This window comes from Ranitomeya imitator, chromosome 3 (genome assembly GCF_032444005.1).
Source record: "Ranitomeya imitator isolate aRanImi1 chromosome 3, aRanImi1.pri, whole genome shotgun sequence".
Lineage (NCBI taxonomy): Eukaryota > Metazoa > Chordata > Amphibia > Anura > Dendrobatidae > Ranitomeya > Ranitomeya imitator.
The window spans coordinates 478,466,057-478,493,192 of NC_091284.1; the positions used below are offsets into that span (position 1 = coordinate 478,466,057).

The 27,136-nt window shown below is 42.8% G+C and overlaps 1 protein-coding gene across 1 annotated transcript in view; it reads right to left on the reverse strand.

The window, feature by feature from the left end:
- Nucleotides 1–27,136, reverse strand: part of LOC138672164 (F-box only protein 36-like) — a 41,180-nt gene that overhangs the window by 9,893 nt on the left and 4,151 nt on the right. The window contains exon 3 of the mRNA XM_069760182.1: nt 1,527–1,699. Coding sequence (XP_069616283.1) covers nt 1,527–1,699 — 173 coding nt within the window. The remainder of the gene's footprint in view (nt 1–1,526; nt 1,700–27,136) is intronic.

Sequence of the window (27,136 nt, forward strand, 5' to 3'; positions counted from 1 at the left end):
ATGCACCTGTCTGGGCTAGGCTCTGCTCCCCTCATATATGGCGGTAACTCTTTGCTGTGCTCCACGTCAGGCTTTACAAGTTGCCAAGTATATGTCAATAAAATCCGTCTAGGCCTTTTAAGACCCAGATGGATACATTGCTATATCTTGCGTATTAAAGCAGCTGTGTTAAGAATGTCAAAGAAGCTATTAAGGTCTTGGTTCCTAGAGGGCACTCATTGAACACCATTTTAGTAAAATGGTGCTATTTATAAAGTCATTAAACCAGAAATTGAATGGATATCTACACAACGGGTCTGAAGAAATGTTGTATTCAATGTCCCAGTTTATCAGTATAAGATATATTAGATGCTACAAATAAAATTAATAGAATGCTCCCATATGATAATTACAAATCCATGGTGTACAGTTGCTAAATTGGACAATCAAAACAGATATTTAAAAAAATAAATGTATCTTTATTTTAAAAGATTTTTTTAAATAACATTCCCAGGTCTTTAGCAAAAAAGACAGGACAAGAAAAGCTAGGTAGTTTTATGTCCTAAAAGTATGCACCTTCAAGAGGTCACTGTTTTCGGGTGGCATGTATGGGTGTAATGTTGGACTATTACACCATGTACCAAAAAAAATACTATTTTGTTTTTTTAACACGAACATATTGCGAGGTAGACAATTTCATTTAAATTTCATGAATGTGAAAGTTTTTATTTATCTTATATTAAAAAAAAATTATTCTTGGCATGCCCATCTCACATGCCAGGAAGCACACTTTCTCTGATACACAAGCCTTGGTTTCAGGATTTTATTTCAGAAACAAAATAAAGACAGAGCGGTGTTAAATCCCCCCCCCCCCCCCTTGATTGCAGTATATGAAGAATAAATAAATGCTGTTATTAATCTACCAGATGAATCAATTCACAGTCACACTGACTATACAGGTACAGCACTTCCCTATCACTTGAATCTTTGGATTATTGTTCCCAGGCTGAAGATACCACTCCCATTTTCTATGTGCTTCAGCACTGTACTACTACACCACAATCTAACTTATGCTTTTTCTATCCCTATGTGGAATGAACTGTCCACTGATTGGCTGTGCTAGACATTTGATGTGATAGCTGCAAGGCATTATGGATAAGGCCACTTGGCCGCTTCTAACATCATTAGTCCAATCCATGGCTGATGCAGTCTGCACCAGCGTATGAAATGGCGGGGGCATTTTTTTTTCAATTCTCGCAAATCAAATCACAAATGATTTGAATTCATGGGGACCTGCGAATTTCCAAAAATTTGACTGAAAGTCAATCATCTTATCTTTAATTACTAACTCCACTCCCTTACAGTGTTGGATATGGAAAAAAAGGAAGCTATGGTAATTAAATTCTATCCCTTCTATTAGTGAGGACAGCTGAAATATTTAGCATGGTTATTGTTCAGCACTATGGGAAAACAGCCAGAATAAAAGAGCACAATAACTAGAACATGACCTTTAGAAGACCAACATCTTAACATCACTTGCAGCTTACCTGCTGGAAAGCTTTGCATGTTTCTGACAGCTGCTTTATGTCTTCTGTATCAAGAAATGTTAAGATCCGTATCTTGAGGCTATCAGGTATCCGAACAATGAAATCAAATTGTCCTCGGCATAAATTTAATACATATTCCATTGTGCCTTTGCCGAAGATCTTTTCTAATGGTCCTAGATAGGTAAAAAAAAAAAGCCACATTGTAAATAATTTAACATGAAACTGAGACAAGGAAAATACTTTTAAAGAGAAAGCATAGTCTTAATAAATTAGATATTGATATGGTACCTGACCGTGACCCACCAGTGCACTTTTTTTTAGGCACATCAGGGACTCTGCAAACGCAACATTGCGTCCGCTATCAATTCCAGCCAATTTTACGCTCCAAAAGTCAAATGGCGCTCTTTCCTTTCTGAGCCCTGCCGTGCTCCCAAACAGTAGTTTTCCACCACATACAGTGAAGGAAATAATTATTCGATCCCTTGGCGATTTTGTAAGTTTGCCCACTGACAAAAACATGAACAGTCTATAATTTTAAGGGTAGGTTAATTTTAACATTGGGAGAGATAGAATATCAAAAATAAAATCCAGAAAATCACATTGTATAAATTATATAAATTTATTTGCATTTTGCAGTGAGAAATAAATATTTGATCCCCTACTAACCATTAAGAGTTCTGCCTCCTACAGGCCAGTTAGACGCTCCTAACCAACTCGTTACCTGCATTAAAGACAGCTGTCTTACATAGTCACCTTTATAAAAAACTCTTGTCCATAGATTCAATTAATCAGTCAGACTCTAACCTCTACAACATGGGCAAGACCAAAGAGCTTTATAAGGATGTCAGGGACAAGATCATAACCCTGCACAAAGCTGGAATGGGCTACACAACCATAAGTAAGATGCTGGGTGAGAGGGAGACAACTGTTGGTGCAATAGTAAGAAAATGTAAGAAATACAAAATGACTGTCAATCGACATCGATCTGGGGCACAATGCAAAATCTCACCTCGTGGGGTATGCTTGATCATGAGGAAGGTGAGAGATCAGACTAAAATTAAAACTGTTAATGATCTCAAGATAGCTGGGACCAAGAAATATGCCGTAAAGGTTTAAAATCTTGCAATGAGAATATTAAGACTCCCTGCACCCATCCCTCTTTTCAGAATTGATTCACAGACTTACCCTGTATCCTTTTGTAATATCCCCTTGTCATAACAACACATGTAACCTTTGCACTTAAAGTACCCTTTTTCCTCTCACTTGTCTATTTTTTTTCCCACTGTTTTTCAGTACCACCCCTTTATTTTCCACTTCTTTCTCCTTTTTTTTCATTGATTATCATGGAGTTAGACTTATTTTCTCTACACAGGTATCAAGTTCCAACCATATTAATTTTTCTATTTGTATATTATTTACATGTTTTTCGTTATGAACCCAAAAAATTATTCCATCTTCTTTTATTTGCATTTACTTTGTCTAATTGTCAGTATGATTGTATGGCACACCCCCTCCCTTCTTTTTTACCTGTTTTTCCCCCACCCTTCTATTTAGCTCTGACGAAGGTCCCTATCAGGACCAAAAACGTTTAACATTGAATGCTAAATCCAGGCACTTTCAATCCAGGCACTTTCCTTGATTTTCGTGCTGCAAAATCACTAATGATGTCACTAAAGTCCAATTCATGCAGTAGATCTGACTCGATGCTCATGATAGCCAAATTTACAAGTCGTTCCTGCTTCATGGATGTCCTTAATCGGTTTTCAACTAATTTGAGTTTTGAGAAGAAACACCACTGCAGTTTGTTACCATCAAATTATTATTTGGGTCCTTTAACTTAATACTTTGTTACGCCACCTTTTGCTGCCTCTATTAGTTTTGTACATGGAGACACTGAAATTCTTGCCCATTCTTCCTTGGCAAACAGCTCGAGCTCAGTGAGGTTTGATGGAGATCGTTTGTGAACAGCCGTTTTCAGCTCTTTCCACAGATTCTCGATTGGATTGAGGTCTGAACTTGACCATTCTAACACCTGGACACGTTTATTTGTGAACCATTCCATTGTAGATTTTGCTTTATGTTTGTGATCATTGTCTTGTTGTAAGACAAATCTCCGTCCCAGTCTCAGGTCTTTTGCAGACTCCAACAGGTTTTCTTCAAGAATGGTCCTGTATTTGGCTTCATCCATCTTCCCATCAATTTTAACCATCTTCCCTGTCCCTGCTGAAAAAAAGCAGACCCAAACCATGATACTGCCACCACCATGTTTGACTGTGGGGATGGTGTGTTCAGGGTGATGAGCTGTGTTGCCTTTACGCCAAACATATTGTTTGGCATTGTTGCCAAAAAGTTTGATTTTGGTTTCATCTGACCAGAGCACCTTCTTCCACATGTTTGGTGTGTCTCACAGGTGGCTTGTTGCAAACTTTAAATGCCACTTTTTATGGATATCTTTGAGAAATGGCTTTCTTCTTGCCACTCTTCCATAAAGGCCAGATTTGTGCAGTGTACGACTGATTGCTGTCCTATGGACAGACTGTCCCACCTCAGCCGTAGATCTCTGCAGTTCATCCAGAGTGATCATGGGCCTCTTGGCTGCATCTCTGATCAGTCTTATCCTTGTTTGAGATGAAAGTTTAGAGGGACGGCCGGGTCTTGGTAGATTTGCAGTGGTATGATACTCCTTCCATTTCAATATGATCGCCTGCACAGTGCTCCTTGGGATGTTTAAAGTTTTGGAAATCATTTTGTATCCAAATCCGGCTTTAAACTTCTCCACAACGGTATCATGGACCTGCCTGTTGTGTTCCTTGGTCTTCATGATGCTCTCTGTGCTTCAAACAGAACCCTGAGACTATCACAGAGCAGGTGCATTTATAAGGAGACTTGATTACACACAGGTGGATTATATTTATCACCATTAGGCATTTAGGACAACATTTGATAATTCAGAGATCCACAATGAACTTCTGGAGTGAGTTTGCTGCACTGAAAGTAAAGGGGCCGAATAAAATAACCAATAAATTTCGTTCAACTTAACAATTGTGTTCCACTAGTTGTTGATTCTTCACCAAAAATTTACATTTGGTATCTTTATGTTTGAAGCATATGTGAGAATAGGTTGAAAAGTTCCAGGGGGCTGAATACTTTCGCAAGGCACTGTATATACAGCATACACAGACACACTGTAATGCAGGATATAGTGTGGACCTGTATATCCAGTATGTTACTGTGTAGGATAGGAGCTGCAAGAAAGATACACAGATAGACAGACACACACACAGACAGAGATCATAGAGATCATACTCACCCACCGCGACACTGTGAAGATTGAACCACTTCACCTCTGCATCTTCAGTGACTGAAGATTGAGAGTGAAGTCCTGCCACTCTCCGCAGTGGAGAATCCTCTTCTCACGCCGACATCGTGACTCTTCCTCCTTCCTCGAAGGTAGCTGAACAAACTCTCATCTGATCTAATCCGAGGGAGCCATCATATAGCTGAATAGGTAGCGCCTAGAAGCTTCTGTTGGGATCGGAGAAGGCTGCCGCATGCCATAAGCTAAGCATTAGGTACAGGGAGGTTACTAAGGAAGTCTGGCTATTCTAGCCAGGTCAGTGGATGCTGACGCAGGTCAGGTGCCATGACTCTGCCGCTCTGCGCCAGCCACTGAGATGTAGGACCGTAGCCAGGTCCCTACACTTTCAATAGTTTCTCTTTTCTTAAATGTTTATTATCATTAGAAATGGTTCACAGCAAAGAGACGTGTATTTTACATGTTTTGAGATATTTATCCCTATATTGGTGGGAGGCCCCCGCTTGGTGGGTGGCCCAGGGCCCCTTGGGCCCCCCCCCTTAATCCGGGCCTGTATATATATATATATATATATATCTCAAAGTAACAAGCAGTTGTCATTTCCTAAGCGGTAACTCATGATTACCGTAACTGCAAACGCTGAGAGCTGACCAAGCAATGTCCAGGCTTGCCTGACTATTATTGTTTGCCATTAGAACAAGGTAAGAGCATATGGATACAATAGACAAGAAGAACATATTTTCTTGAATAAACAATGCATGACTACTCATGAAATCATCACTTTATTTATTGTAGCACAGGGGGTATGAATACTTAGAATGAAATTTGAGTCTCTGATGTTGTAATTTTGCAATTTAATTGTTGCACTATGGTAACAGATACGCTAGACACATTTGCCTAATGTAATACATCAAACTATATGATTCACTTGTGAAATACTCATTCAAAGTATGTTGTGCTTGGCACTGGACTAAACCAATTCAAAGGCTGAACAAAACAGTATCTGACATGTAGACACCTTCCAGTGTTAGGCTATGTTCTCACTGTCTTTGCCCCAACATCCTGTAGATTGTACGTCTGTGTATATATAAATATATATATATATATAAATATATATATATACACATATATATATATATACATACTGTATATATATATATATATTAAACAAAAAGGGAAATAGCACAAAAAGATGTAAAAATGAGGACTTTAATGCCCTGTGGCGTGGCAACGTTGCGGATGAAACAAATCCTTTCTCAAACTTGAGAAAGGATTTGTTTTATCTGAAACATTGCCACACCACAGGGCATTAAAATTCTTCTTTTTTACATCTTTTTGTGCTGTTTCCCTTTTTGTTTACTGCCTGAAAGGCCATTGGAATGCTGGTCAGGGAAGCGTGCACGCTTTAAGGTATTTTTTCTGGTGCTGTTCCTCCTTTTATATATATATATATATATACATATATATATATGTATATGTATATATATATATATATATATATATATATATATATATATATATATATATATATATATATATATTAGATGGTGGCCCGATTCTAACGCATCGGGTATTCTAGAATATGCATGTCCACGTAGTATATTGCACAGCCCACATAGTATATTGCCCAGCCACGTAGTATATTAGCCACGTAGTATATTGCCCAGTCACATACTATATTGCCCAGTCACGTAGTATATTGCCCAGCCACGTAGTATATTGCCAAGTCACGTACTATATTGCCCAGCCAGGTAGTATATTGCCCAGTCACGTAGTATATTGCCCAGTTACGTAGTATATTTCCCAGTCACGTACTATATTGCCCAGCCAGGTAGTATATTGCCCAGTCACGTGGTATATTGCCCAGTCACGTAGTATATTGCCCAGGAACGTAGTATATTAGCAACGTAGTATATCGCCCAGCCACGTAGTATATTGCCCAGCGATGTAATATATTGCACAGCCCACGTAGTATATTGCCCAGCCACGTAGTATATTGCCCAGCTACGTAGTATATTGCCCAGCCAGGTAGTATATTGCCCAGTCACGTAGTATATTGCCCAGTCACGTAGTATATTGCCCAGTCACAAAGTATATTGCCCAGCAACGTAGTATATTGCCCAGTCACGTAGTATATTGCACAGCGACAGAGTATACAGCACAGAGCCACGTAATATAGATACTTAAAATAAAAAATAAACATATACTCACCTTCCGAAGGCCCGTTGAAGTCCTGCTATACTCACCATCTGCCGCCTTTCCCTCTCCTCGGGACGCTCCGGTGACCGCTCCATTGCAAGCAGCAGCTTCCGCTCCCAGGGCTGGTGTGAGCACAGGACCTGTGATGACGTCGCGGTCACATGACCTTGACGTCATGGCAGGTCCTTGTCGCATACAATCCTTGGCACCGGAACCTGCCGCTTGCATGGAGCGGTCACCGGAGCGTCCCGAGGAGAGGGAAAGGCGGCGGATGGTGAGTATAGCAGGTTTTTTTTTTTTTATATTATTTTTAACATGACATATTTTTACTATTGATGCTGCATAGGCAGCATCAATAGTAAATAGTTGGGGACACACAGGGTTAATAGCAGTGGTAACGGAGCGCGTTACACCGCGGCCTGTTACCGCTGCCATTAACCCTGTGTGAGCGGTGACTGGAGGGGATTCTGGAGAGGACGCCGGGCACACTGACTGCAGGGGAGTAGGGGAGGGACTAATCAGACTGTGCCCGTCGCTGATTGGTCACGGCAGCCATGACAGGCAGCTGCCGCGACCAATCAGCGACGCGGGATTTCTGGGACAGACAGACGGAAGTACCCTTTAGACAATTATATATATAGATATATATAGATATATATATACAGTATATATATATATATATATATATATATATATATAGGTGCTTCTCACAATTTATGTTTTGGGTAAAGTCAAGAGGAAGACGAGAGACTCCAGACCAAACAATGCAGATGAGCTGAAGGCTGCTATCAAAGCAACCTGGGCTTCCATAACACCTCAGCACTGCCACAGGCTGATCGCCTCCATGCCACGCCGCATTGATGCAGTAATTGATACAAAAGGAGCCGCGACCAAGTACCGAGTGCATTTACTGAACATACATTTCAGTAGGCCAACATTTCCGATTTTAAAATAATTTTTCAAGCTGGTGTTATAAAGTATTCTAATTTACTGAGATAATGACTTTTGGGTTTTCATTGGCTGTAAGCCATAATCATCAACATTAACAGAAATAAACACTTCAAATACATCACTCTGTTTGTAATGACTCTATATAATATGTGAGTTTCACTTTTTGTATTGAAGGACCGAATTAAATTAACTTTTTGATGATATTCTAACTTTGTGAGAAGCACTTGTGTATATATATAGATATACTGAAAAAAGAGAGAGGACGGCACCTCCAAAAATCATACAATGATCTATTGCCGCTAGGCAAAAATATATGTAATTGAATAAGATGTTCTTAGTTTAACATTCTGATCAGACTGTGTGAAGCCCACTGCCATGTCACGACAAACCTCGTAATGGGTCCCTATCGCCCTAACGGAGCAAAGCCACGTGCCGACCACCGCCACAGCAGCAATGTAGCGGCAGGGCAGATGGACTGGTGCCCCACAGCACCCATGCTGCAAGACAGAGTCCCCATGACTCCAGACCGCGCCGCCCCACCAGCAGAAAGCCACAGCAACAATGGCCGCCACACAGCACCAACACCAAATGTAAGGAGCAATGAAACTCACCTCCATCAAGTTCTTCAGTGAGAGCAGAAATGGGCTAGACCCCTTTCTTTGTAGTCTCCTGCTAATTAAAATCACCTTTGCCAAATGGGAGGAGTGCACATCCAAAGAAAAAAAAGGACAGGTCATGCAATATGCTGGAAAAAGAAGAGGTTCCCCGTGACGTGGCAGTGGGCTTCATACAGTCTGATTAGAATGTTAAACTGAGAACCTCATGTTCAGTTACATGTAAATTTTTGTCTAGCGGCTTTAGATCAACGTATTCTTTCTGGAGGTGCGGTTCATGCTCTCTTTTTGGTGTATAGCATATTCTTTCCCTTTTCTTGGACCAGCACTCCTCCCATTTGGCACAGGTGATTTTAATTAGCAGGAGACTGCAAAGGGTCTAGCCCATTTTTGCTCTTACTGAAGAGCTTGAGGAAGATGAGTTTCAGTGCTCCTTTCATCTGGGGTTGGAGCTGTGTGGTGGCCATTGTTGCTGTGGTTTTATGCTGGTGGTGCGGCGCGGCCTGGAGTCATGGGGACTCAGACTTGCAGCATGGGTGCTGTGAGGCACAAGGCCATCTGTCCTGTCGTCGCACTGCCATTGTGGCGGTGGTCGGCGCGTGGCTCCGCTCCGTTGGGGCAGTGTGGTGGCCATTGTTGCTGTGGTTTTGTTCTGGTGGCACGGCGCGGACTGGGCGGTCTGCGCTGCCAGTGTATTGCCGCTGTGGCGGTGGTTGGGTGACAGGGACCCACTAATAGGTTCGCCGTGAAGTGGCAGTGGACTCCATACAGTATGATCAGAATGTTAAACTAAGAACCTCATGTTCAGTTATATATAAATTTTTGCCTAGCGGCTTTAGATCAAAGTATGATTTTTGGAGGTGCGGCTCATGCTCTTTTTTTGGTATATCTAATATATAAAGCTGAGCGTGTGTGTGTGTGTGTGTGTATGTAAGTCCGGGATTGGCATCTGCACCGTCGCAGCTACAGCCACAAAATTTTGCACACGTCTGGACCCTGAGAGCATCATAGGCTATGTTGTGAGGCGAAATTTTAACCCCCTGCTTTCCAATTCACCAAACAATTTTGCCCCTACCTACATAATGTGGAAAAAGCGAAAGGAAAAGTGTTGGAGGCAAATTGACAGCTGCCAGATGTGAAAAGGGGAACTTAAAGAGTGAGAGCGATGGCGCCAAAGAGTATATATCGTACAGTTGCTAAGGAGGGGCCCCGACATGGGATACTCACCACACACGGGGATATGAACACACACACAAAATGCGCCACACACTACCACGTGCTTGAACACATATCACCCTCAGCACACATTTCACCACACATACACCAACCTCGCCACATAAAAGTCGAAACACAAAAGTTGCCGCTCAAAACTCGCAACGCGCAAAACTCGCCACATGCAAAACTCGCCACACGTGCAAAACTCACCTCGTGGAAAACTCGCCACACGCAAAACTTGCACACGTGGAAAAATTGCCACATGCACAAAAGTTGCAACACATGCACAAAAGTTGCCTCACACAAAACTTGCACATACTCAAAACGCACCACACATAAAACTCGCCACGCGCAAAACTTGCCATGTGCAAAACTTGCTGCATACAACTTGCTACACTAACCTGTCACATGCAACTCGACACACAAAAAATAAGCAGACAAACTACAAGAGCAACAACTGTACCATATAGGAAATACGGCAGCTTCCTGTTGGCTGGGGATTTATCAGACTGCCAATTTAGCTTACAAATACTGAGGTAAAAATACTGGCAAATAACATGTGAACGAGGTCTAATACAGGAGGAGATGACACACAGATATACACTATACACAGGAGGAGATGACACACAGGTATATACTATATACAGGGGAGATGACACACACATATATGCTATATACAGCGGAGATGACACACAGGTATATACTATATATAGGAGGAGATGACACACTGGTATCTACTATATAATTGTCTAAGGGTCACTTCCGTCTGTCCTTCTGTCTGTCACGGTTAATCATTCGCTGATTGGTCTCGCCAGCAGCCTGTCATGGCTGCCGCGACCAATCAGCGACGGGCACAGTCCGTAAGAAAATGGCCGCTCCTTACTCCCCGCAGTCAGTGCCTGTCGCCCGCATACTCCCCTCCGGTCACCGCTAACACAGGGTTAATGCCGGTAATGGACCGCGTTATGCTGCGGGTAACGCACTCCGTTACCGCCGCTATTATCCCTGTGTGTCCCCAACTTTTTACTATTGACGCTGCCTATGCGGCATCAATAGTAAAAAATGTAATGTTAAAAATAATAATTAAAAAAAAAACCTGCTATACTCACCCTCCGTAGTTGCTCATGCCGGCTGCCATCTTCCGTTGCAGGTTCCGGTGGCAAAGATGGTATAGGAGAAGGACCTGCCATGACGTCACGGTCATGTGACCGCGACATCATCACAGGCCCTGCGCCCCTGCGCGAGAAGGAACTGCCATGACGTCACAGTCATGTGACCGTGATGTCATCAGAGGCCCTGCGCTACAAAGACCTGCCATGACGTCACGGTCATGTGACCATGACGTCATCACAGTTCCTGCGCTCATACCAACCCTGGCACCGGAAGCTGCCGTGGACTACAAGGGCTTCCTCGGAAAGGTGAGTATATGTTTATTTTTTATTTTTTAACCTGTGACAAACCTGGCTGGGCAATATACTACGTGACTGGCCAATATACTACGTGGCTCTGTGCTGTATACTACTTCGCTGTGCAATATACTACGTTGCTCTGTGCTGTATACTACGTCACTGTGCAATGTACTACTTAACTGGGCAATATACTACATGGCTCTGTGCTGTATACTACGTCACTGTGCAATATTCTACGTGGCTGGGCAATATACTACGTGGCTGGGCTGTATACTACGTCGCTGTGCAATATACTACGTGGCTCTGTGCTATATACTACTTCACTGGGCAATATACTACGTAACTGGGCAATATATTACATGGCTCTGTGCTGTATACTACGTCACTGGGCAATATACTACGTAACTGGGCAATATACTACGTGACTGGCCAATATACTACGTGACTGGGCATTGTGGGCAATATACTACGTGACTGGCCAATATACTACATGACTGGGCAATATACTACATAACTGGGCAATATACTACGTGACTGGCCAATATACTACATGGCTCTGTGCTGTATACTACGTCACTAGGCAATATACTACGTCACTGTGCAATATACTACGTAACTGCAATATACTGCGTGGCTCTGTGCTGTATGCTACTTTACTGGGCAATATACTACGTAACTGGGCAATATACTACGTGGCTCTGTGCTGTATACTACGTCACTGGGCAATATACTATGTAACTGGGCAATATACAACGTGGCTGGCCAATATACTACTTGGCTCTGTGCTGTATACTACGTCGCTGTGCAATATACTACGTGGCTCTGTGCTGTATACTACGTCACTGGGCAATATACTATGTCGCTCTGTGCTGTAAACTACGTCACTGTGCAATATACTACGTCACTGGCCAATATACTACGTGGCTCTGTGCTGTATACTACTTCGCTGTGCAATATACTACGTGGCTCTGTGCTGTATACTACGTCACTGGGCAATATACTACGTAACTGGGCAATATACTACATGGCTCTGTGCTGTATACTATGTCACTGGGCAATATACTACGTAACTGGGCAATATACTACGTGACTGGGCAATATACCACGTGACTTGCCAATATACTACGCGACTGGGCAATATACTACGTGACTGTGCAATATACTACGTAACTGGGCAATATACTACGTGACTGGCCAATATACTATGTGGCTCTGTGCTGTATACTACGTCACTAGGCAATATACTACGTCACTGTGCAATATACTACGTGGCTGGCCAATATACTACGTGGCTCTGTGCTGTATAGTACGTCACTGGGCAATATACTATGTAACTGGGCAATATCCTATGTGGCTGGCCGATATACTACGTGGCTCTGTGCTGTATACTACGTCACTGGGCAATATACTACGTCACTGGCCAATATGCTACGTGGCTCTGTGCTGTATACTACTTCGTTGTGCAATATACTACGTGGCTCTGTGCTGTATACTACGTCACTGGGCAATATACTAGGTCACTGTGCAATATACTACGTGGCTCTGTGCTGTATACTACTTCACTGGGCAATATACTACATAACTGGGCAATATACTACATGGCTCTGTGCTGTATACAACGTCACTGGGCAATATACTACGTGACTGGGCACTATACCACGTGACTGACCAAAATACTACGTGACTGGGCAATATACTACGTGACTGGCCAATATACTACGTGACTGGACAATATACTACGTAACTGGGCAATATTCTACGTGACTGGCCAATATACTACGTGGCTCTGTGCTGTATACTACGTCACTAGGCAATATACTACGTCACTGTGCAATATACTATGTAACTGTGCAATATACTGCGTGGCTCTGTGCTGTATACTACGTCACTAGGCAATATTCTACGTCACTGGGCAATATACTACGTGGCTCTGTGCTGTATTCTACGTCACTAGGCAATATACTACGTGGCTCTGTGGTGTATACTACGTCACTTGGCCATTTAGTACGTCACTGGGCAATATACTACGTAACTGTGTAATATACTACGTGGCTCTGTGCTGTATACTATGTCGCTGTGTAATATACTACGTGGCTCTGTGCTGTATACTACATCACTGGGCAATATACTACGTAACTGGGCAATATACTACGTGGCTCTGTGCTGTATACTACGTCACTGGGCAATATACTACGTCACTGGGCAATATACTACGTGGCTGTGCAATATACTACGTCACAAGGCAATATACTATGTAACTGGGCAATATACTACGTGGCTGGGCAATATACTATGTCACTGGGCAATATACTACGTCACTGGGTAATATACTACGTCACTGGGCAATATACTACGTGGCTGTGCAATATACTACGTCACCAGGCAATATACTATGTAACTGGGTAATATACTACGTGGCTGCGCAATATACTATGTCACTGGGCAATATACTACGTGGTTGGGCAATATACTACATGGCTGGGCAATATACTACGTGGTTGGGCAATATACTATGTAGCTTGGCAATTTACTACGTGACTGGGCAATATGCTACGTATCTGGGCAATATACTACGTGTCTGGGCAATATACTACGTCACTGGGCAATATACTATGTGTCTGGGCAATATACTACGTGGCTGTGCAATATACTACGTGGCTGGGCAATATACTATGTGGCTGGGCAATTTACTATGTGGGCTGTGCAATATACTACGTGTTCATGCATATTCTAGAATACCCGATGCGTTAGAATCGGGCCACCATCTAGTATTCTATATACAGGAGGAGATGACATACAGGTATATACTATATACAGGAGGAGATGACACACACATATATACCATATACAGGGGAGATGACACACAGGTATATACTATATACAGGAGGAGATGACACACTGGTATATACTATATACAGGGGAGATGACATACAGGTATATACTATATACAGGGGAGATGACACACAGGTATATACTATATACAGGAGGAGATGACACACAGGTATATACTATATACAGGAGGAGATGACACACTGGTATATACTATATACAGGGGAGATGACATACAGGTACATACTATATACAGGTAAGATCTACTAACCATGTATAAGTATATAAGGGGACAATACAAATATCTCGCTGAGGATCTGTTTATACCAAGGAAGGTGACGGGCACAAGGGGGCATTCTTTGCGTCTGGAGGAGAGAAGGTTTTTCCACCAACATAGAAGAGAATTCTTTACTGTTAGGGCAGTGAGAATCTGGAATTGCTTGCCTGAGGAGGTGGTGATGGCGAACTCAGTCGGGGGGTTCAAGAGAGGCCTGGATGTCTTCCTGGAGCAGAACAATATTGTATCATACAATTAGGTTCTGTAGAAGGACGTAGATCTGGGGATTTATTATGATGGAATATAGGCTGAACTGGATGGACAAATGTCTTTTTTCGGCCTTACTAACTATGTTACTATGTTACTATGTAAGATGACACACAGGTATATACTATATACAGGGGAGATGACACACAGGTATATACTATATACAGGAGGATATGACAAACGTATATACTATATACAGGAGGAGATGACATACAGGTATATACTATATAAAAGAGGAGATGACACATAGGTATATAGAGGAGGAGATGACATACAGCAGGTATATACTATTTACAGGGGAGATGACATACAGGTATATACTATATACAGGAGATGACATACAGGTATATACTATATATAGGAGGAGATGGCATACAGGTATATACTATATATAGGAGGAGATGGCATACAGGTATATAGTATATACAGAAGAGTGTTGTGAATTCTGTGGCTGAGTTCACTTCTGTGGTCACAAGTGGTATTGCAGTCTCTGGGCTTCCTCCCTCAGGTGTTTTGGTGAGCTCGTTGGCTGCCTTGCTATTTAGCTCCACCTGAGTCTGTCTTCCTTGCTCCTTGTCAATGTTCCAGTGTTGGATCTGAGCTACTGCATCTTTCCTTGGGCCTGCTGCTCTGCTAGATAAGTGCTTCTAGTTTGTTTTCTGTTTTTTTTCTGTCCAGCTTGTTATTATCTTTTGCTGGAAGCTCTGAGAAGCAAAGGGGTGCACCGCCGTGCTGTTAGTTCGGCACGGTGGGTCTTTTTGCCCCTTTGCGTGGTTTTCGTTTTAGGGTTTTTTGTAGACTGCATAGTTCTCTTTACTATCCTCGCTCTGTCTAGAATATCGGGCCTCACTTTGCTGAATCTATTTCATTCCTACGTTTGTCTTTTCATCTTGCTAACAGTCATTATATGTGGGGGCTGCCTATTCCTTTGGGGTATTTCTCTGAGGTAAGTCAGGCTTGTATTTCTATCTTCAGGCTAGTCAGCTCCTCAGGCAGTGCCGAGTTGCATAGGTAGTTGATAGGCGCAATCCACTGCTGCTTCCAGTTGTGTGAGGATAGATCAGGTACTGCAGTCTACAGAGATTCCACGTCTCAGAGCTCGTCCTATTGTTTTGGGTTATTGCCAGATCTCTGTATGTGCGCTGATTACTGCACGCTGTGTTGCCTGATTGTCAGCCATAACAGTACAAGGAGCCATTCAATGATTTCCAATAGAGGGAAAAAAGAAATCCTGACATCATTTTTTTTTCTTACCTCTGTCTTCAGTCTTTTTTTTCCCCTAGACATTAGAGTGCTTCAGGACACAGCTGTGGACATGGATATTCAGGCTCTGTGCTCCTCAATGGATAATCTCGTTGTAAATGTACAAAAGATTCAAGATACTATTGATCAGAAATCGATGCTAGAACCAAGAATTCCGATTCCTGATTTGTTTTTTGGTGACAGAACTAAGTTCCTAAGCTTCAGAAATAATTGTAAGCTATTTTTGGCCTTGAAACCTCATTCTTCTGGTAATCCTATTCAACAGGTTTTGATTATTATTTCTTTTTTGCGCGGCGACCCACAGGACTGGGCGTTTTCTCTTGCACCAGGAGATTCTGCATTGAGTAATGTTGATGCATTTTTCCAGGCGCTGGGATTGCTTTACGATGAGCCTAATTCAGTGGATCAAGCTGAGAAAAATCTGCTGGCTTTATGCCAGGGTCAGGATGATGTAGAAGTATATTGTCAGAAATTTAGAAAATGGTCAGTACTCACTCTGTGGAATGAATCTGCACTAGCGGCTTTGTTCAGAAAGGGTCTCTCTGAAGCTCTTAAGGATGTAATGGTGGGATTTCCTATGCCTGCTGGTTTGAATGAGTCTATGTCCTTGGCCATTCAGATCGGTCGTCGCTTGCGCGAGCGTAAATCTGTGCACCATCTGGCGGTATTGTCTGAGAGTAAGCCTGAGCCTATGCAGTGCGACAGGACTATGACTAAAGTAGAACGGCACGAACACAGACGTCTGAACAGACTGTGTTTCTATTGTGGTGATTCTACTCATGCTATTTCTAATTGTCCTAAACGCACTAGGCGGTTCGATAGCTCTGCCGTTATTGGTACTGTACAGTCCAAATTCCTTTTGTCCATTACCTTAATGTGCTCTTTGTCATCATATTCTGTCATGGCGTTTGTGGATTCAGGCGCTGCCCTGAATCTGATGGATTTGGATTATGCTAAACGTTGTGGATTTTTCTTGGAGCCTTTGCGGTGTCCTATTCCGTTGAGAGGAATTGATGCTACACCTCTGGCCAAGAATAAGCCTCAGTACTGGGCCCAGCTGACCATGTGCATGGCTCCTGCACATCAGGAAGTTATTCGCTTTTTGGTACTGCATAATTTGCATGATGTGGTCGTGTTGGGGTTGCCATGGCTACAAACCCATAATCCAGTATTGGATTGGAACTCTATGTCGGTAACCAGCTGGGGTTGTCAGGGAGTACATGGTGATGTTCCATTTTTGTCTATTTCGTCATCCATTCCTTCTGACATCCCAGAGTTCTTGTCGGACTTTCAGGATGTATTTGAAGAGTCCAAGTCTGATGCCCTTCCTCCGCATAGGAATTGTGATTGTGCTATCGATTTGATTCCTGGTAGTAAATTCCCTAAGGGTCGTTTATTTAATTTGTCCGTACCTGAACACACCGCTATGCGCAGTTATGTGAAGGAGTCCCTGGAGAAGGGACATATTCGCCCATCGTCGTCACCATTGGGAGCAGGGTTCTTTTTTGTAGCCAAGAAGGATGGTTCGCTAAGACCGTGTATTGATTACCGCCTTCTTAATAAGATCACTGTTAAGTTTCAGTATCCCTTGCCATTGATTTCTGACTTGTTTGCTCGGATTAAGGGGGCTAGTTGGTTTACTAAGATTGATCTTCGTGGTGCGTATAATCTGGTGAGAATCAGGCAGGGAGATGAATGGAAAACGGCATTTAATACGCCCGAGGGTCATTTTGAGTATCTGGTGATGCCGTTCGGACTTGCCAATGCTCCATCTGTTTTTCAGTCTTTTATGCATGACATTTTCCGTGAGTATCTGGATAAATTCTTGATTGTTTACTTGGATGACATTTTGATCTTCTCAGATGATTGGGAGTCTCATGTGAAGCAAGTCAGAATGGTTTTCCAGGTACTGCGTGCTAATTCCTTGTTCGTGAAGGGATCAAAGTGTCTCTTCGGTGTGCAGAAAGTTTCATTTTTGGGGTTCATCTTTTCCCCTTCTACTATCGAGATGGATCCGGTTAAGGTTCAGGCCATCCAGGATTGGACTCAGCCGACATCTCTAAAAAGTTTGCAGAAATTCCTGGGCTTTGCTAATTTTTATCGTCGCTTCATCTGTAATTTTTCTAGCATTGCCAGACCATTGACCGATTTGACCAAGAAGGGTGCTGATTTGGTTAATTGGTCTTCTGCTGCCGTGGAAGCTTTTCAGGAGTTGAAGCGTCGTTTTTGCTGTGCCCCTGTGTTGTGTCAACCTGATGTTTCTCTTCCGTTCCAGGTCGAGGTTGATGCTTCTGAGATTGGTGCAGGGGCGGTTTTGTCACAGAGAGGTTCTGGTTGCTCAGTGTTCAAACCATGTGCTTTCTTTTCCAGGAAATTTTCTGCTGCTGAGCGTAATTATGATGTGGGCAACCGAGAGTTGCTGGCCATGAAGTGGGCATTCGAGGAGTGGCGTCATTGGCTTGAGGGTGCTAAGCATCGCGTGGTGGTTTTGACTGATCATAAGAACCTTACTTATCTTGAGTCTGCCAAGCGCTTGAATCCTAGACAGGCCCGTTGGTCGTTATTTTTTGCTCGTTTTGATTTTGTGATTTCATACCTTCCGGGCTCTAAAAATGTGAAGGCGGATGCTCTGTCTAGGAGTTTTGTGCCCGACTCTCCGGGGTTATCTGAGCCGGCGAGTATCCTCAAGGAAGGAGTCATTGTGTCTGCCATCTCCCCTGATTTGCGGAGAGTGTTGCAGAAATTTCAGGCTAATAAACCTGATCGTTGTCCGGCCGAGAAACTGTTCGTCCCTGATAGGTGGACTAGTAAAGTTATCTCTGAACTTCATTGTTCGGTGCTGGCCGGTCATCCAGGAATCTTTGGTACCAGGGAGTTGGTTGCTAGATCCTTCTGGTGGCCATCTCTGTCACGGGATGTGCGTGCTTTTGTGCAGTCCTGTGGAATTTGTGCTAGGGCTAAGCCCTGCTGTTCACGTGCCAGTGGGTTGCTTTTGCCCTTGCCGGTCCCGAAGAGGCCTTGGACACATATTTCGATGGATTTCATTTCTGACCTTCCCGTTTCTCAAAAGATGTCTGTCATTTGGGTGGTCTGTGATCGCTTTTCTAAAATGGTCCATCTGGTGCCCTTGGTTAAATTGCCTTCCTCCTCTGATTTGGTGCCTTTGTTCTTCCAGCATGTGGTTCGTTTACATGGCATTCCTGAGAATATTGTTTCTGACAGAGGTTCCCAGTTTGTCTCGAGGTTCTGGCGAGCCTTTTGTGGTAGGATGGGCATTGACCTATCTTTTTCCTCGGCCTTCCATCCTCAGACTAATGGCCAGACCGAACGAACCAATCAGACCTTGGAAACATATCTGAGATGTTTTGTTTCCGCTGACCAGGATGATTGGGTGTCATTTTTGCCGTTGGCTGAGTTCGCCCTTAATAATCGGGCCAGCTCGGCTACCTTGGTCTCTCCATTTTTCTGCAATTCTGGGTTCCATCCTCGTTTCTCTTCAGGACAGGTTGAGTCTTCGGACTGTCCTGGTGTGGATTATGTGGTGGACAGGTTGCAGCAGATCTGGACTCAGGTAGTGGACAATTTGACCTTGTCCCAGGAGAAGGCTCAGCTTTTCGCTAATCGCAGACGCCGTGTGGGACCCCGACTTCGTGTTGGGGATCTGGTTTGGTTATCTTCTCGTCATATACCTATGAAGGTTTCCTCTCCTAAATTTAAACCTCGTTTTATTGGTCCGTATAGGATTTCTGAGATTCTCAATCCGGTGTCTTTTCGTCTGACCCTCCCAGACTCCTTTTCCATACATAATGTATTCCATAGGTCGTTGTTGAGGAGATACGTGGCACCTATGGTTCCATCTGTGGAGCCTCCTGCCCCTGTTTTGGTGGAGGGGGAATTGGAGTATATTGTGGAGAAGATTTTGGATTCTCGTGTCTCTAGACGGAAACTCCAGTATCTGGTCAAATGGAAGGGTTATGCTCAGGAAGATAATTCCTGGGTTTTTGCCTCTGATGTCCATGCCCCAGATCTTGTTCGTGCCTTTCATGTGGCTCATCCTGGTCGGCCTGGGGGTTCTGGTGAGGGTTCGGTGACCCCTCCTCAAGGGGGGGGTACTGTTGTGAATTCTGTGGCTGAGTTCACTTCTGTGGTCACAAGTGGTATTGCAGTCTCTGGGCTTCCTCCCTCAGGTGTTTTGGTGAGCTCGTTGGCTGCCTTGCTATTTAGCTCCACCTGAGTCTGTCTTCCTTGCTCCTTGTCAATGTTCCAGTGTTGGATCTGAGCTACTGCATCTTTCCTTGGGCCTGCTGCTCTGCTAGATAAGTGCTTCTAGTTTGTTTTCTGTTTTTTTCTGTCCAGCTTGTTATTATCTTTTGCTGGAAGCTCTGAGAAGCAAAGGGGTGCACCGCCGTGCTGTTAGTTCGGCACGGTGGGTCTTTTTGCCCCTTTGCGTGGTTTTCGTTTTAGGGTTTTTTGTAGACTGCATAGTTCTCTTTACTATCCTCGCTCTGTCTAGAATATCGGGCCTCACTTTGCTGAATCTATTTCATTCCTACGTTTGTCTTTTCATCTTGCTAACAGTCATTATATGTGGGGGCTGCCTATTCCTTTGGGGTATTTCTCTGAGGTAAGTCAGGCTTGTATTTCTATCTTCAGGCTAGTCAGCTCCTCAGGCAGTGCCGAGTTGCATAGGTAGTTGATAGGCGCAATCCACTGCTGCTTCCAGTTGTGTGAGGATAGATCAGGTACTGCAGTCTACAGAGATTCCACGTCTCAGAGCTCGTCCTATTGTTTTGGGTTATTGCCAGATCTCTGTATGTGCGCTGATTACTGCACGCTGTGTTGCCTGATTGTCAGCCATAACAGAAGAGATGACATACAGATATATACTATATACAGCAGGAGATGACACATAGTTATATACAATATACAGGAGGAGATGACATACAGCAGGTATATACTATTTACAGGGGAGATGACATACAGGTATGTACTATATACGGGAGATGACATACAGGTGTATACTATATATAAGGGAGATGACAAACATGTATATACTGAGGGGAAAATGAGAGGTGTGAGGTGAAAATGAGGGGTGTGAGGTGAAAATGAAAAGGTGTAAGTGCAAAATGAGAGAAGTGAGGGAAAATAGTGGAGTGATCGGAAAATGACAGATGTGAGGTCGAAATGACAAGTGTTAGGGGGGAATGAGAGGAGTGAGGGGGAAAACAAGAGGAGTGAGGGGGAAAATGAGAGGTGTAAGGGAGAAAATGAGAGATGTGAGGGGGAAAATGAGAGGCGTGATGGGAAAATAAGAGAAGTGAGGTGCTATAACTAACCACAGATATTTACTATGCCCAGGCAACGCCGGGCTCTTCAGCTAGTATATGTATATATTGTAGGGATTCACTCGCTCTGGTAGGCATTAGATAGCATTCACACAGACAATACAGCTTTGATCCTAACATGTGCAGTTTTTATTGCTTTCCAGAGGTTGTACAGCACCAAAACAACAAAGTCATAGGGTACATGCCCACAATCAGGAAATAGCAGTTTGGATGCAGTATATTTTCGCTGTGTCCAAAACTCTGCATTCTGATCATGCAGTTAAATCAGCATGTGTTTATTGAACCATGCGGATTTAATGCATCCAATACATTCTATTGTGGAAATTTCTGTTGCTGAAATTGAACTGAAACTCAAATTGACATACTGCAGCTCGTAACCCGCGCCACAGGTGAGTTTACACCGCGTCAAATAGAAGCACAGTGGGCATGAGATTTCCACCCTTTAGGGCCCCTGCCACTGTATAAGAAACTTGCTCTCTCCTGTGGGCACTAACACAAGTGCCTGATCCCCAGGTTTAACCCCTTAGTGACGGAGCCAAATTTTTGAAATCTGACCAGTGTTACTTTGTGTGGTAATAACTCTGGAATGCTTCAACAAAGCCCAGTGATTTTGAGATTGTTTTTTCGTGACACATTATACTTTATGATAATGGTAAATTTAGGTTGATATGCTTTATGTTTATTTATAAAAAATATCAGAAATTTGAAAAAAATGTTAAAAAATTTGCAATTTTCAAACTTTGAATGATTATCCCTTTAATCCCGATAGTCATACCACAGGAAAACATTAATGAATAACATTTCCCACATGTCTGCTTTACAACAGCACCATTTGCAAAATGTTATTTAATTTTGTTAGCATTTTAGGAGGATTAAAAATGTATCAACAATTTAAATTTTTTTCAAGGAAATTTACAAAATGTATTTTTTTAGGGACCTATCCATGCTTGAAGTGAATTTGGGGGTCCTATATATAGGGAAATCCCCACAAGTGATACCATTTTAAAAACAGCACCCCCTGACATATTGAAAACTGCAGTCAGGTCATTTGTTAACCCTTCGGGTGATTTTCAGGAATTAATGCAAAGTGGCATGAGAAAAATGAAAATGTGTATTTTTATCACCTAAATGTCACTAACTTCTGAACAGGTTACTACAGCCGACAGACTTTAAGGCCACTATTTGGTCATGAATTTCCATGACAAACATCAGGACCATGCAATCATGATCTGAGACCACCAACTGGGATAAAGAGGAAGCCCCCACAGTCTGTTAACCGTTTATAATGATGTAGTCACTATTGACAGCAGCATCTAAGGGGTTAAATAGATTTGGATGGTGCAAACACTGATCATGGCTGATGCAGCAAGTTGTCAGCTATAGTGGACAGCTGACAGCTACTGGATTGTCCCCTGTATGGGGATATAAGTCTCTTATATCTCAGGTCAGTTAAAAGGCGTATTGGCGGTCACTAAGGGGTTAAATTGTCTCAGATTATACTCCCTGGGGTTTTGAGGAGGTGCTCTTTTACTAGTCACTTCACTTTGTTCTCACGATACAATAAATCATTATGCCTTGCCCTTGTGGAAACCGACTATTGGCACCACATTTAAATGTTCCTTGGTCACTTTTAATTTCAAGTCTCTGAGCTCGGCAGTCCCAAAGTTGTCCTGGGACTCTTCTAGGTCAGATATATTAGCTTCAGGGGATCTTCCTTTCTAGTTAGTATAGTGAATGAAAATTCATCATTTACATCATGTGCCTTTGCTACCATAGCTGATTCCTGGTGACATACTGAACTACTGGGTGTTACAGCTTTAACATGTAAGTGTAAAATCCCTGCCGACATCACTGCAAGGCTTCCCATCTCACCTCTTACTCACCACTCCAGGCCATGCTGTGAGTTCTGTTCTCTGCCGGCTCCATGATCTGGGCCTCATGGCCTTGCTTGCTGCATACTTCCTGGCTGTATGTTTAGGGCGGCAGCCCCGGCACTTCCTGGTTATTATAGAGACTTTGTGCACCTTCCTAAGGTGTCTCCAGCCAACTGCCAAGAGGCATCAGGTACTCAAGGCATCTCCACCCCTAGGGGGATGCCTGAGCAACAATCTCTCTCAGTCAGTGCCTTGCTACTGAGTTGCCTGGGACTGGGGAGGCTTGTCCCTTTTGGTAGCACCATAGGTGCACCCATTGTGCTTGGTCTGCCAGGGTGACACCCAAACATGCCATAATCTCCGCCTCCAGCTTGTCGTACTTCTTGGCATCCTGTAGTGCAAGGTCGTAATAAGCTTCCTGCAGTTCCCCACTAAGGTATAGGATCTCTGTCCATTGCTCTGGGGGCAGTTTTTCTCTGTCACACCTTCCCAAGTATAGTCAGAAAAGCCTCAACGTCATCCTCTGTAAGGCCTCCTGTACTATTCACTTCACCCAATTACCTTCGGTTTGGCTGGTGGGTGATGCCATCTCCCTTGCCTGGACAGTTTCTTCTAGAGATCCATCTACTGTTGCTGCTGCTGCTGCTTAACCTGCTGTAACTGCTGCTGATGCTGCTACTGCTGTTGTAAGTTCTGCGGTAACTCCTGCTGCAGCTGCTCAAACTTGCTGTATTATATATATATATGGGGGAAGAATGGGCTCAATGGGAAGAATAAAATCCGTGCCATCATTACATATGCCCTGCCAGTTATCACATACCCTGCTGGTATAGTGTGCTGGCCAAAAGAAGAGATGGAAGCTGCAGATGTGAAGACATGAAAACTCCTCACAATGCATGGAGGTCTCTACCCTAAGTCTAACACCTAATGATTGTATACCAACAGAAAGGAGGGTGGTCAAGGCTTGATAAGCATCCAAGCCACCATCACGGATGAAACAAAGAGTATCCAGGAATACATCACAAAAATGGCACCAAAAGATGAGATGCTGAGAGAAAGCCTAAGGAAGCAGCAACAACAGATCTGGAAGGAAAAACAAGACCATGAAGCACCATGGCAAGACAAGCCGCTGCATGGGATGTACCATCAACAGATAATGGTGGTGGCTGACATGGAGAAATTCTACCAATGGCTGAAGAAAGCTGGACTCCGAGACAGCACAGAGGCACTAATCATAAGCACAAGAACAATCACTAAGTACCAGATCCATAGAAGCAGGAATCTACCACACAAGACGATACCCAAGGTGCAGACTATGCAAAGAAACCTCAGAAATGGTCCAACACATAGTGGCACGATGCAAAAAAGCAAGCAGGAACAGCGTATACCAAACGCCACAACCAAGAAGCGGGAATTGTTTTCAGGAACATCTGCACAGCAAATGGGCTAAGTCCCACTAAGTCCAGGTGGGAGACCCCAGAAAAAGTGGTGGAGAATAAAAGTGCTAAAATCCTGTGGGACTTCAAGATCCAGACGGATAAGCAGGTGTTGGCTAACCAACCAGAAATTGTGATAGTAGACAAGACCAGAAGACAGCAATGATAATAGATGTGGCAATGCCAAGTGACAGCAACATCAGAAAGAAGGAATTTGAGAAGCTGGAGAAATACCAGGGCCTCAAAGGAGAACGGGAGATGTGGAAGGTGAAGGCAACAGTGATTCCAGTGGTGATAGGAGCACTTGGAGCAGGGACCCCTTGGAAAAATGTCTACTACAGATCCCAGGAGTAACATCTGAACTGTCTGTCCAGAAAAGCGCAATGCTGGGAACAACTAAGATCCTGTGCAGAACCCTCAAACTTCCAGGCCTCTGGTAGAGGTCTCGAGAATGAGAAAGGACAAAAAAAGACCACCCCCATTGGGGGATGATAAGGAAGATTTTTTTTATATAAATATAATATATGTAACCCCTTTCTCACATGTACATAACCCTGGAATTAAGGGTGTTTTAAAAATAAATTATAATAATATTGATAAAAATAATATACATAGTGCCTGCAGATAGGACTATATTTTCATTATGACAGGTTCCATTTAAATGTAAACCATCAGCACATTACAACTGCCTGCAAAGAGTTTGTGCTTGACACTTATTTACTGTAAATCAATAAAAACCTAAACATTTTGAACCAAAAATTGGAAAATGCTCGCCCTACGTGAACAAAGGACCCAACAGCCATCATTTTTTGCCTACAGGTTGTATAAGTGTTCTATCTTGTAGGGTGTGAAATGTTTGTTATCAAGTATCTGTACCCTATACAGTATTTATAGTCTACCTAGACCTCTTTAGAACATTAAAGAGAAACTGACTCTAGATCAAAAGTGGTCAGTTTTTCTCTTATTTTATTCCCGCTGCTCCCCTATTCTGTTTTCCTCTTTTCCAAAATCCACCATACAGTTCCAGAGATATGGGAATTTTATTTAGTGCTATTTTTAATAGTCTCTACTATGAGTGTTGCTCACAGGATCTGCCTTTAGACTGCTCTTCATCACTTCATTTTGAAGATCAAAAATGATGATCACTAAGTACTCTGTTATTCATATGCACTATTTCTGTTACTTATTTACTTACAGCAGGGTATATGTTCATTTTGTTTCTGTCTAAGTTTTTGTCTATTTATGATCCTATTTTGCATGCATACCAACTTATACGCCAGTTCATTTTTCGGTTAAGTTTCAGATTTCTGCACTTAGTGCAGATAATGGTGTGTCCTCCCTTTCTTTGAGCTGGACCTTATGTTTATATAGCTTCCCCTTTCCTGTGTATCCATATTCGGGACCCGGTCCTGCTCTGCCCTTATTCAAAGTGATGTCATGTTGACACACGATAAGGTTGTAATACTAGAGGTTAGGACCATCCCGCTAGTGGGATGGCGTTCACACATTTTTTGTTCAAAACCGGTGTTCCCTATGTTATTTATAGGCACTATTTATTTTACTTGTTTACTTACAGCAGGGTATATGTTCATTTTGTTTCTGTCTTAGCTTTTGCTCTTCATTACTACCCTGTGAGCACTGCCTACTTGTAGAGACTATAAAAATTAAAATATTGGTTGCAATAAATAAAAAAGCCCATATCTATGATGATGGATTTTAAAAATGAAAAAAGTGGAATACTCAAAATGTCAATCAAAATCTTTGCAAAGGTGACCCCATACATTATAGATAATTGTCATCTAAAAATGTATTTATCTAATAGTTATCTTTCTTGACCTCCTATATACAATGCTTAGTTAGTACTCGTATTTAACCCCTTTCCGACATACGTCTACCGATGTCGGACTCCCCCTGTTTGATTGACAAGCCCGCACCTTTTTGGGCACATGACAGCTGATATATATAGCTGACATGTGCCTGCAACAGCCAAGGGTGGAATCACACCCATCAGTGACCCAGTCCGCAGGTCATCGATGGGTTGGTATGACAACCAGAGGTCTCCAGCAGGACCTCCAGTGGTCGGCGCTCATAGCACGTGAGCATTTCTGCTACATGCAGGCGATCATCGCCTGTATGTAGTAGAGCCGATTGGACAAGTGCAGATTCTCGTCTCCCATGGAGACTATTGAAGCATGCAAAAAGTTAAAAAAAATGTTTTAAAAAATATAAAAAAATAAGAAAAATATAAAAGTTCAAATCACCCCCCTTTTGCCCCATTCAAAATTAAACAATAAAAAAATCAAACATACACATATTTGGTATTTCTGCATTCAGAATTGCCCGATCTATCAATTTAAAAAAAGAATTACCCCGATCGCTAAACAGCGTAACGAGAAAAAAGTAAAAATGCCAGAATTACGTTTTTTTGGTCGCAGCAACATTGCATTAAAATGCAATAACGGGCGATCAAAAGATTGTATCTGCACCAAAATTGTATCAATAAAAATTTCAGCTCGGCACAAAAAAATAAGCCCTCATCCAACCCGAGATCACAAAAAATGGAGACGCTACGGGTATCGAAAAATGGCACAATTTTTTTTTTTTTTTTACAAACT